This window comes from Antechinus flavipes, chromosome 3, assembly GCF_016432865.1.
Source record: "Antechinus flavipes isolate AdamAnt ecotype Samford, QLD, Australia chromosome 3, AdamAnt_v2, whole genome shotgun sequence".
In the NCBI taxonomy this organism is placed as follows: domain Eukaryota; kingdom Metazoa; phylum Chordata; class Mammalia; order Dasyuromorphia; family Dasyuridae; genus Antechinus; species Antechinus flavipes.
In genome coordinates, this window is record NC_067400.1 from 288379097 (window position 1) to 288391708 (window position 12612).

Consider the following 12612-nt stretch of genomic DNA (forward strand, 5'->3'; position numbering starts at 1 on the left):
TCTTATTTATGAGAATTAAAGATTAGGTATAAATGTGGAGTTTACTTCTCCATAATCACAGTCTGGTCTAAAAACAGAAAGTATTCTCACAAAGGTGGAGAACATATCTTCTATTCTTAACTGTATTATTTAAACTTGTGGAACAGAGGCAGTTAACAGTTTTTGTTCTATACTTCATTTTCTCAAAGTGAAATAGAAACAGCTCTACCAACCTTTTCCACAAAAGTACCAGGAAAGATCATCAATTCAGAAAATGTTATATGAATTCTTAATAAGAAAAGTTGTCTTATATAATACCTTCATAAATTACAACTAAAAATCTGTGCTATTAGCTGCTCCAAATAGGGAGGTGATTGAAGCTTCTTTACTTATACAGACTTAACTATTCTGAAATATACACATGTATACAATGATCTTGCCTGTTGGAATCCTTACTAACTGCTAAGTAATTAGAGTTGATCTAATCTTACAAGAAGATGTTTTGGGCAGAACCTGAAACAAGGTACTAAGTAGAACTACCCATAATCCCTCTCTCTGGAAGGAGCATAAATAGGCCAATGGGCCAGTCGGAGAGTTCTAGAGAGGAAGACGCTACAAGTCGAGATTTCACCGGAATGACATGAAGACTGGAGCTGGCTGGAGGCTGAAGAAAGCAGAGGCAGAGGCTGAAGGACCAGACCTTTGGATTTAAAGACATTCGGAGAGAGCTCTTGGAACCAAGCAGAGAGATAGGCCTCTAAGCTAACCGGGCTAGAAGAAAAAGCTCACCACATTTTGGCGCCCGAACAGGGACCGATTCAGATCCATCTGAACTAGATCACCACATTTTGGAGCCCAACGTGGGGCTAACAGACCCCCTCAGTGGATTTCAGTGGAAAAGCTACGATCCTGATTCAAGTGGAAAAGCCTCTGATCCTGTTCCAGTGGAAAAGACTTCAACCCAGAAATTAGGGTGAGTGCAACAAAGAAATTTTGTTAGAAGAGTTAAAGTAGAATTTCACCTAAGATGGGACAGATATTTAGAAAACAGCCTGTTTCTGTTCAAGGAAAATGTTTAGAGAGCATTGTCAAAATTATGGAAAGCCAAGGTTTAATTTTAAGTTTACAGCAAATCACTGAACTTTTACAAACTGTAAAGGACATATGTCCTTGTTTCTCTCTTGATAAGGAATTAGATCTAAATGAATGGAAATTGGTTGGAGAGGATCTTTGTCAATTCTATGATAAAAATGGCCTAACTCAATAATTAATACATATAATGTAATACAATTGGCTATAAGAAGTTATTTAAGTGATAGAATGATGAAAAGGAAAGTACAGGAGGAAGAAATGCCAACTTTACTAGGTGAAAAGGAGGACGAATCAGATGAGAATGGAGTTAATTACAATTCTGAGTATGATACTTCACAGCAGGAGGAATTAGGTGATTCCACATCTCATGACCCTCCCCCCGCAATTAACCCTTCATGGGTGGAACAAGGGGGAGGGAGAGAGGCAGAAACACAGTCAGCTTCTCCTGTAAAGCAGAATTTGACAAGATTAGAAAAAGCATTAATTAAAGCAAAAAATGAAGGAGAAGATATATCTGATTTTATAAATGCATATCCTGTGATTGAAAAGATTGACTCTTCAGGTCAAAAAGAGAGAAAATACACTCCTTTTAATTTGGAAAAAATTAAAGATTTGAAAAAGGGTTGCACTCTTTATGGGGCTACATCATCTTATGTGAAGATGTTACTGGATAATTTGTCTTATGAAATCCTAACCCCGAATGACTGGAAATCCATAACGAAAACTTGTCTAGAACCAGGACAAAATTTATTGTGGCTTTCGGAGTTTCATGAATTATGTAGGATTCAAGCCCAACGCAATAGGCAAACAGGAGCTATTGTACAAATCACTTTTGACCAACTAGCTGGTGACGGTCAGTATGCAGAGAGTTCAGAACAGATTTATTATCCCACAACAGTGTATGAGCAAATTTCTAAGGCTGCCATAAAAGCTTGGAATTCTCTCCCTGGACAGAAAGATGGAAATAATGCTTTCACAAAAATAGAGCAAGGTCCCAATGAACCTTTTGCAGATTTTGTGGGACGTTTACAAACAGCTGTAATAAGAACCATTGGAGACAATGCAGCAACAGAAATAATGACTAAACATTTGGCTAAGGAAAATGCCAATGAGGTTTGCAAAAGAATTATATGGGGGCTAGACAAAGATGCTCCTTTAGAGGAAATCATAAGACGCTGTGCCACAGTGGGCCCAAATGCTTATTATGCCCAGACTATGATGAACATGGAAAGACAAGGTCCTTCTTGGCAGAGGAATTCTAGAGAAACTCGTCGATGTTCTCAGTGCGGAAAAATTGGACATTTGAGAGCTCATTGTAGATATGGAGATAGAGTGAGAAGACAGGGTGAGAGAAAACCAAAACCCCATGTCCAAAATGTAACGGAGGCTTTCACTGGGCCTCTAAATGTATATTGACCCAGAGGAATGAGAGGCAGGGCCCAGCTCTAAAGTATCAATCAAAGGACAGGTGGGGCATGATAGCAGCTGAGGTTACACCCAGAGAGACTTTAGAAATTCAGGACTCTGATGTCATCAACCAACAGAAAAGCAATCAGGATTACAGTTGGGAAGAATACAGGCCTTTTAAGACAACAAGACAATATCCAATGCAAACGACTCCAATGTAATTACCAGATGATGAGGAGAAATCCCAAATTTGGTAAATAGAAGGGAATTAGATTAACTGCTTGGGGAAGAGGATCTGCTTATATTTCCACAGATGGAGAAAGAATCAGATGGCTGACTATGAAACTGTTAAAAAGACTTTTAAAAGCTTCAGGAATCATTGGATTTCCTAACACAAGATGAAACTGTTTTACTTCTTGAAAAACCAGCAAGAATCATTGGGTTCCCTGAGATGAAAAATTGTTGATGAGACTTTTGCAGTACTTCAGGGCTTACAGGAACTATTGGATTTCTGGCACATGAACTAATGGACAATGGAATCCTATTGGACTGTTTCTAGGACTTATGGACATGTGTAAATTTTTAGGTTGATTCATGTTGTTACATTACTACTAGCCTGTGTTATATTGCTATGTACTTATGTAAATTATGTATAATGCCTCCCATATTGATGGATTTATGTATACCATGTATATCTGTTACAAAGTTCTGGCCCATATTGATGAATTTATGTGTACCCCCTCAGAAACCCCCTATGTTTTAAAACAAAAGAAAGGGGGAGATGTTGGAATCCTTACTAACTGCTAAGTAATTAGAGTTGATCTAATCTTACAAGAAGATGTTTTGGGCAGAACCTGAAACAAGGTACTAAGTAGAACTACCCATAATCCCTCTCTCTGGAAGGAGCATAAATAGGCCAATGGGCCAGTCGGAGAGTTCTAGAGAGGAAGACGCTACAAGTCGAGATTTCACCGGAATGACATGAAGACTGGAGCTGGCTGGAGGCTGAAGAAAGCAGAGGCAGAGGCTGAAGGACCAGACCTTTGGATTTAAAGACATTCGGAGAGAGCTCTTGGAACCAAGCAGAGAGATAGGCCTCTAAGCTAACCGGGCTAGAAGAAAAAGCTCACCACACTTGCCCAAGAATAATCCATTCATTTTCTAATGAATGAAAAGTTCTTTAAGACAACACACAGGAATTTCAGAATTTTTCATTTTTATTCAGTTAACAGTTAAGCTAATACAACAAATACTTGAGTTTTATAAAAAGGGAAGGGGAGGGAGTGTCCTAGCCTGATTTTATCTTGGCTCTTTATTTCTTAAAATAATAATAAATAAGCAATATTCTTTCCATTTTTTATAATACCAATGAACCTCCTAGAATAAATTATACTTCTACTTTAAGTACAAATATAATCAATTGTCAAGAAATCTAATGGTTAGAAGATTAACTTCTTTTCTTTTGACAGCTACAGGAGAGTTATATAAAGGAAAACAGTACAATTATCAATAAATGAGTTAATAAAGCATTTATTAAGTTCTTACAATGAGTAAAGCACTGTCCCAAGTGCAAGGAATAAAGAGAAAAATAAGACAATCCTTGCTCTCAAAGGATGATGAAAACCAACAGAAAATGATAATTTTCTCTCTATGAAATATCCATATCTGAAATATTCACATATTCTTATCAAATCCATATATGTAATATTCACATACTCATATCAAATAACTCCTAGGAATATTCCTCAAAACAAAATCTGAACAATTAAAAGTTAAAACAAAGATCAAGTTACAAGATTTTTAACACTAGAAGGGGAAGATATGTGTTAACTGATGCAAAAATTTTATTTTCTATCTTTATTTTCTTTGCTTGATGGATAAAAACAAATCATATGCCAAATGACATAGTATAATACTAGAAGTATTTTTAAATTCAGGTCCTTCTAGTGTTAAATAAAGCTATAAAAGCATTACAAATACATTTACAAAAAAAAAAAAGATTCCTACCTATCTCAGTCCTGCGGAGTCCAATTCCATTGTAAATTCTCAAATAATTAAAGTGACAAGAATTTGAATCTTCTATGTCAAAATCACCAAATTTGATGTGTACTCTCTCCCCTGCCTTCACACGGATCTCCCACTCACAAACTGTGCTATTAGGATAGGTATGTGGGTAGTTAATTGATGTAAAAGTTCCACTTTCAGGACCTAATACAGTGTGTCCACATCCATCACCTAAAAAATAAAAACAAAAATTTTAAAATCTTTCAATTACACTTTTAATATTTTTTAGCTTAAAAATCCATAAATCATTAGGTATAAGGATTTGTGAGTTTCCTATTGTTGTTGTTTGCATGAAACTTGAAATAGCTCTTCTAAAAATCTAAGAGACAAAGCCTCTGGAGGATTTGTGTAAGATTATGGAAAATTACTGACCAAGTTGAGAACACATGAATGGCTTGCGCTCTGTATTGCTGGAGAATAATCCACCAATAAAATTAACAGGAAGAAGTTTCAAATAAAATGTAAGATTTAGAATAAAATGTTAACATAGTAAGATTTATCTACACCAGAAAAATATAAATGGTTAATATCAATATTACTGTAGTCACAATACTGAACAGAAAACTTGACTTAAAATATTCATTTATTCAAAACCTTTTAAGTTTTTCCAAATAATTTAAGTAGTATTTTATAATTGTTTATAAAAATTTTTATATACATTAATAATACTAAACATTTTCTTCTTAACAGCTTTGTGAGGGAGATAGCTCAACTATTACTCTTATTTTATAATAATCCAAAGAAGATAGAAAGTTTAGCCTAGATGCCAAAGCTAACCTAAGATGAACTGTGGTTTTCTGATTCAATGTCTAATGTTATTTCTACTTTACCACATAGACTCCAAATATCACTTGACATAAATGTCTGAATATTATCATTACATATAATCATTTTAGTGATTAAAAAAAAACAAAGCAAATGTAAGAGGGATTTCTCAAGATATAAGAGTAAAATACACATTCAAAAGGATACCATCAACATTAATAATTCATTCATATATGAAATACCTCAAAATCTTCAAAAAGTCTGGATACTTCCTGAAAAATATTCAAAAGCACTTTTTTCATATGTGTGTGCGTTCATATATACGTTATTGTCATCAGTGATAGTACTACTTGTTAAAAGGCAATTAAGCAGTAGATAATAATTGTAAATTTCCTATTATCTAGCTGTTTGATTTAGAAATGAAAAATATGCAGTTACAATGAAAATGGATACGTACACAGAAAAGCTAAGACACTGATAATACGTAAAATTTTTCTTCTATCAAATTTGGACTTTGTACTATTCATCTAAATGGCAAAAAATTGGGGTTAACTGTTTTAAAGGCATGTTTGTTTAATGTGCTTCTCCCTAATAAGGAGAGAAGCAAGTACTTTTCCAACAATACCATGAAAACATGATTTTAAAATGGTGTCTCCTAAAGTAAGAGATATTGTAGAATAATTTTCCTATCTGCTCTGTTTATTAAATTCTGCTGGATTTTTAACTATACATACAGATAACTCAACAATTAGGCAAGTCATACTAGTAAATTAGGAGAAGAATGATATTTAAAAATAGGCCTGGATAGATACAAGAAGCCTCATATATAAAAAGCACTATCAGTTCTCCAAAGTGATGTTCATCCTCCATTTTCAAAGACCACTAATGACATCATGATGGGTTGATATCTTGACTTGTGGATGAATTAGATTTAAGTGAGGCAGTCATCAATGTCTCTCTCTTCCAGAGTCATCAAAGTCCGGAGGCGAGACCAAAAAAGTCAAGATGACCGGTGACGACCTCAATGTAGTGGATGACCCTATCTGACTCAGTTCTAAGTACTCCACAGCACCTTCTTTAGCCACCTTCGTGGCCATGGGAACAAACAGTTCTCATCCACCCATTGTGCCAGAAATAGTCCACATGCCTGGGATGGGGATTTCTCTAAGTCACCTACAGGCCTAAGATTTGTCAGTCACTGGCATCCTGGGTTAGCCCATCTGCCAAGATGCTTTAATGGGGTGTGGCTGATGCCTATGGTTACAGCCCCTTGGAGCAAAAGGTGAGAATTGAATACTGAGTGAACACCAAAGGTGGCTGAGCAGTTCTGAAAAGGATTTGGCAAAGCCCTCACACCATATATGGTAGTCTTCCTTGAATACTCTGTAGTTCCCCAAAGGGGAGACAGGTTGGGCCAAGAAACATATCCTTATGAATCCAATATAAGTTAGCTGACCATTCTTTGGGGCCATGTGCAGACATTTCCTGTTCCCCAGAAATTATAGAAAACGGGGAGGGGAGTTGCTTTCAGCTATTCACAATCAAGGATCTTATACTCAGTAATGACTAAAGTTTCCAAATTAGGTGCCAAGTCAAAAGAACCGATGGCTCATTGTCTAAATCTACAAAAGAATTTTCTGGAGAGTCAAGTCAGTAAAATCTGATTGTCCAAAAGTTGGAAAATTAACAAGCAGATAGGAGAACACTCCTCTTGTTGCTCATCCAATATTTGGCTCAACAGCTAATTATGAGACTTCACTATGATACAATTCAAACTCCACCCTCCCCCCCACACACACACCCTTCCAAATAATTAACTACAAACAGGCAAGGAAAATCTGCATGTGCTGTAAGAAATGTCTCATATCACGTATGTCATAACCAAGGCTATATGTCTTTAATTCATTTCATTCAGTGTAGATGGTCAAGTTAATCTATTCCAAAGGACTACTGATATTTACAAAGAAAAGCATTTGAAAAGTCTCATGATCAACAGAAAAACACCATTCTTTTGGGCCATATGCAGGACAGATAACAACTATCTAACATGTCCTCCAATTCCATGACATTCCATTTCACATGAAAGCTAGAATATCATTCTAAAGATATGACCATTACCACATTCAACAAAGAACAGTATAAAATTATTTGTGCAAGTATAAAGATATTGTCAATCATAAAAAGAAATTTTCAAAAAGCTTTATATAAGCTTTTTGTTTTTCATCAAGAATATCTTCAATGTATGAATATATCATTTTCATAAAGATTTTAAATTTTAAAGAGGGGAAATATGTGTATGAGTTGATAGCTGCTAATGCTGTAAGCCCCAGTTTGAAGGTTAAAAGTACTTATATACATGATCTTTTGTACTCTTTTAAAAGCTCCAAAATGTTATAAAAATTCATCCTTTGATGTCTTTGGAATTATGTTGCCTCTGACAGAGATTTTTCAGTACCTACTTGGCTAAGATTAAGGCATGTTATAATAGACAGAACGAGATTAGACGCAGGAATATGGATTCAAATTAATTCCTGACACTTGTTGGTCTGAGTGAGCCTTAGCAAGTCATTTGAATGCTAAGATTTAGTGCCTGAGCATGAGATTAAAGTCAAAGACAGACTGAAATCTTCACTTATAAAATCAGATACTTCCTTTAATACTCTATAATTATGCAACTCTAGGAACTTTACAAACACTTCTTTTTAGTCTTCACTTGTTTTCCTGTTGAATTAATACTTCTACCCCAAATATGGTATTTGTGTGCATCTGTGTAGCATGTACAGTGCATGTAGTGTGCATTTGCATGTGTGTTCAATCCTGGTTGAACTATCTGGTTTAGTTAAGCATCTCCCCATTCTTTACTTCATGCTTACACTTCTTGTATAAACACTAATATGAAAAAATTAGACCTTTCTTAGTGTATTTATTATTCCTTTTTCTTAAAATCCACAAAAAAAAAAAAAAACTGCCCCTAGGCCTAGTGTTTAACCTCAACTCACTCTGTGACTGACCTTTGAAGAAAGTGAGTTCTGAAGGAACATTTGTCTTTTCTCCCCATTCCTATTGTAGATATATAATAATCATTTAGTTCATTTGTTGCTTTTACTTTGCAGGTTCCTCATAATTTCTGTGTCCTTATGTTTCAAAGATTTTACTTAACTCTAGTCTTATCATGAATAGTTTAAGTCCTCTATTCTATTAAAGATCCATTTCCCTCCTACAGAATTAAACAGTCTTGCCTTGGTCATAAGCTTTTATCTTTTGCCCTTTAGAATATCATACTGAAAATTTTTCTCCTTTATACTTGTTTCTATCAAGTTTTAGGTAATCCAGACTGCAATTATTTGGTACTTGTAAATTTTCCTTCTGGATGCTTGTAGTACTTTTTCTTCAACCAGAAAGCTCTAAATTTTCCTTATGACATTCCTGGAAGTTTTCAATTTGGTGTTCAAGAGGCAACAGGTGGCTTTTTCTGTTTTCTTTTTGTCCTTGAGCTCTAATAAATCTGTGCAGTTTGCTTTTATTAGGTCTTAAAATAGAACATTTGGGTTATTTTGGACAATTATTTCTTGCTGATCTAATATTAGATACCTTACATTTTCTTGTTATTTTTTAATCTTTTGATTATGCTATAATAATTTTTATTGCCTCCTGATTTTCAGAGATTCGGACACTCAAATTTTTCTACTTTCCTAGGCTATTTTAATCTCTTCCCAATTTTTTCTCCCAGAGCTCTCATTTCACTTTTACTTTTATTCTAAACATCTCTTGTTTTATTCCTTCTAGTTATTCTTATCTGTCCAGTCAAGTCATTTTTCCTCACAAGTAACAATCATAGCACCCAGGGTCCTGGCTCCCACACAGTGTGCTTGCTCAGAGCCATAGACTTCCAGCTGACATGAAATTTCCATGCTTACTGCATGACAGGATTCTAGTCACCAAGAGGGTCCTACTCAGAACACTATGGGCTTCAGGTTCCCCTGTCTACTTGTGTACTTGCTAGTTGCTAGTTACAGCTAGTTGCTGTGTACTGTGCTAGTTGTGTAGTTGCTAGTTGCTAAGTTCCAACTTGCTAGTTAGTTGCTAGTTGTACTAGCTAGTTGCTAGTTGGAAGCTCTATTTCCCCAAAATGGCTGTGCCTATTTTTGTACAATCTGGGAATGATGAAAGAACTGACTCTTATTTTTCTTTACATTTTTTGAATATTATTTCATCCGATGTCAGATGTTTGTAGATTTTTGCTAAAGTATTTATGTGATAGCTAAATACCTCTAGGATTTTTCACATCATAACCAGAAGTTGTCTGTACAGACTTGTTTTCCCCTCAAATGCTTTTCAACCATTTATGAAACAATACTTCCAGTAAGCTGTTGTATAATGTATTTGTACCTTAGCGCAGGCTGATGCTCCCTTTAGCTTCTTTGTTCTCCACTTCATAAAAAGACCAAGTGTTTACTACTTAAGGCAGTTCCTAGGTTCTTTTGGACCCCTTGTTTGGGAAACTATTTTAGATTATTTAAACCTCTAAAAATGAAAATGTCATTTTCTTGTTTTTGTCCATTTTTCATTTTTAAAAGCCAGTTTATTTAAAAGTTGGAGTCAGAGATGATGTAATTCCACAAAATGCTTTCATTCCATCCTTATCTTTTCTTCTCATTTTGTATTTTGACCTCTGTTATAATAGTTAATGATCTTACTATACACAAAGAATTGAATTCTAAAATGATTTCCATATTTATAGCCAGTCCTTTCTTGTCTGTTAAGACATGTAGCCAATTTCATTTGTTTGTGTGATATTATTCAGTGCTGGTCAGAGCTCAAAATTTATCTTAGGTTCTAAAATCAACTCAAAAGGGGGGAGAAATCCCTTAAAAACAAAATTATCCTTGAAAATCTTTTAAGTCATCCACAATATCTTTAAATAGCTGTAGCTAGAAAAGATTTTCAAGCTTTTTTAAGGCAGCCTATTATGAAGAGCAGATGAATCTGAGATAACTGTGGAAACTTCGGAATGCAAGTTTGTCATTAGACCTAGTTATTGATTAGCAGGTGAGCAGGAGGATTTCAGTCAGAAGCAAATAAAAACGTTAAGGATTTAGCTAACAGTAAAACTGATGGTAAGGGAAAATTCTTCTTGAAGGTATTCATATATAATTGTGAATATAATGCCATTGACAAAACAGTTGTTTCTCCCTGCTCTACTAGAACTTGAAAGAACAGAATGAACCCAAAGAGAACACAGCAGGGTAGGTATCTTCTAGCAAGAGTAGGAAGATCAACTAACCTGTCCCTTTAAAAGACAAAATTAATAAACCTATAACCATTATGAAGCAGGGGTTCTAAAATTCTAGTGTAGCAAAATTTTTCATATTCATCATTAAATTTGTCTAGTTAAACTATGACAGATATTGGCATATTTACACTGCAAACTATTTCATTTGTGATGATCTGTTCATCTTGAGCACTGCAAGGCAAGATGATCCATTTCACACATGAAAATGATATTTCTGACTACCTTTGATTTCGTAATAAAATCAACACTTCCAAAAGCATTCAGCAAATCTTCAATAATTTTTATCTTTCTATTTATCAGAATCATCTTTGTTTTTTTGGTTTCTTTTACATTGAAAATGCAAATAGAGAAATGGAGGAGGGGTGGTTTGTTTTTAAAATTCTGTAGGGCATATTGGGCACTGAACAAAAATTAAATATGAATTTGGTATAATGAAAAGAGTACTTGTTCTAAAATGAAAGGGCAAGGTTAAAATCCTGTCTTAGCCATTTACCTATATGAATTTCTTTTTTTTTTTTTTTTTTTTTTTACTTTCCTGTGTCAGTTTTTTCATCTGTAAAATTAGAAGGTTTGATTCAATGGTCTCTGAGGTCTCTTCCAGCTCCAAATCTACAATTCTGTGACCAAATTAAGGATACCAATAATTAAATTGGCAGCTAGGTGGCACAGTAGATAGAATACCAGGCCTGGAGTCAAGAAGACTCTTCTTGAGTTCAAATTTGACCTCAGACACTTACTAGCTGTGTGAACCTAGGTAAATAACTTAACCCTATTTACCTTAGTTCTCTCATCTGTAAAATGAGCTGGAGAAGGAAATGGCAAACTACTCCAATCTTTTCCAATTTCTTTTCAAGAAAACCCCAAATAGGGTCACAGAGCCACGACTGAAATAACTGAATAACAATAATTAAACTAATGTTTGCAGACGCTCAAAAGAAAAGTGTACATTTCTTAGAATGTTCTATTTTTTTTCTCCCACCATTCCTGTGGAAGAAGAAAGCAATGTCACAGGATGGAGGACTATTTTGTACTTTTTTTGCCTCATAAAAAGCAATATGCTGTAGTGAAAGGAGAGTTTGCGTCAGATTTTTACATTGATGACCATGGGCAAAGCACTTTATCTCATAGGAATCCTGTTCAATTCACAGAGATTATAAATGATAAAAAATAGTAGATTTGAACTGGCTGAGGAAGTGTTCTTGTCCAGGAATTCACTAAATCAATGAAACTGGGTGTCCAGTTCAAAAAAACAAGCAAATCTATTTTATAGAATACCATTCCAAAAACCTTAATGAATCAGTCCTGCCACTCTAGTGAGGAGCCTCCCCAGCTCAGGGCCTGCCATGACTCATGTGCCACTGGCCTTACAATCTCTAAGAACTTCAAGTCTCCTAGATAAAGTAAGAGGACTACAGACATCAAACAATTAAAATTTGAAAATAAACTCCCCAAAAGTGTTCTTTCAGGGGATTCCTTAAGGATTAATTAATAATCCTACTTGATTACACACATTTATCTGCAGATGCTCTTGATAAAGTATTATTTACTTTATCCCTGTTTGTATAATGACTTGGACATTAATAAAAGGGAAACAGTTTGAACCAAAATAAATAAGTGATTGTTGGTAGAGTTGTGAACTAATTGCGTCATTCTGGAGAGCAATCTAAAATTAAGCCCAAAGGGCTATCAAACTGTGCATATATATCCCTTTGATCCAGCAGTGTCTCTACTGGGTCTGGATCCCAAAAAGATCTTAAAGGAGGGAAAGGGACCCACGTGTGGAAAAATGTTTGTGGTAGCCCTTTTCCTAGTAGCAAGGAACTGAAAACTAAGTGGATATCCATCAACTGGAGAATGGGTGAATAAATCGTGGTATATGAATGTAATGGAATATTATTGTTCTATAAGAAATGATGAGCAGGCTGATTTCAGAAAAGTCTGGAAAGACTTACATGAACTGATACTTAAAGAAGTAAGCAGAACCAGGAGAACATTGTACACAGAAACAAGAT

At 35.0% G+C, this 12612-nt stretch overlaps 1 protein-coding gene across 1 annotated transcript in view; it reads right to left on the bottom strand.

Moving 5' to 3' along the window:
- The window catches only part of DCBLD2 (discoidin, CUB and LCCL domain containing 2), a 111141-nt gene that overhangs the window by 78855 nt on the left and 19674 nt on the right, over positions 1-12612 (bottom strand). The window contains exon 2 of the mRNA XM_051985167.1: positions 4486-4713. Within this exon, the coding sequence (XP_051841127.1) occupies positions 4486-4713 (228 nt within the window). The remainder of the gene's footprint in view (positions 1-4485; positions 4714-12612) is intronic.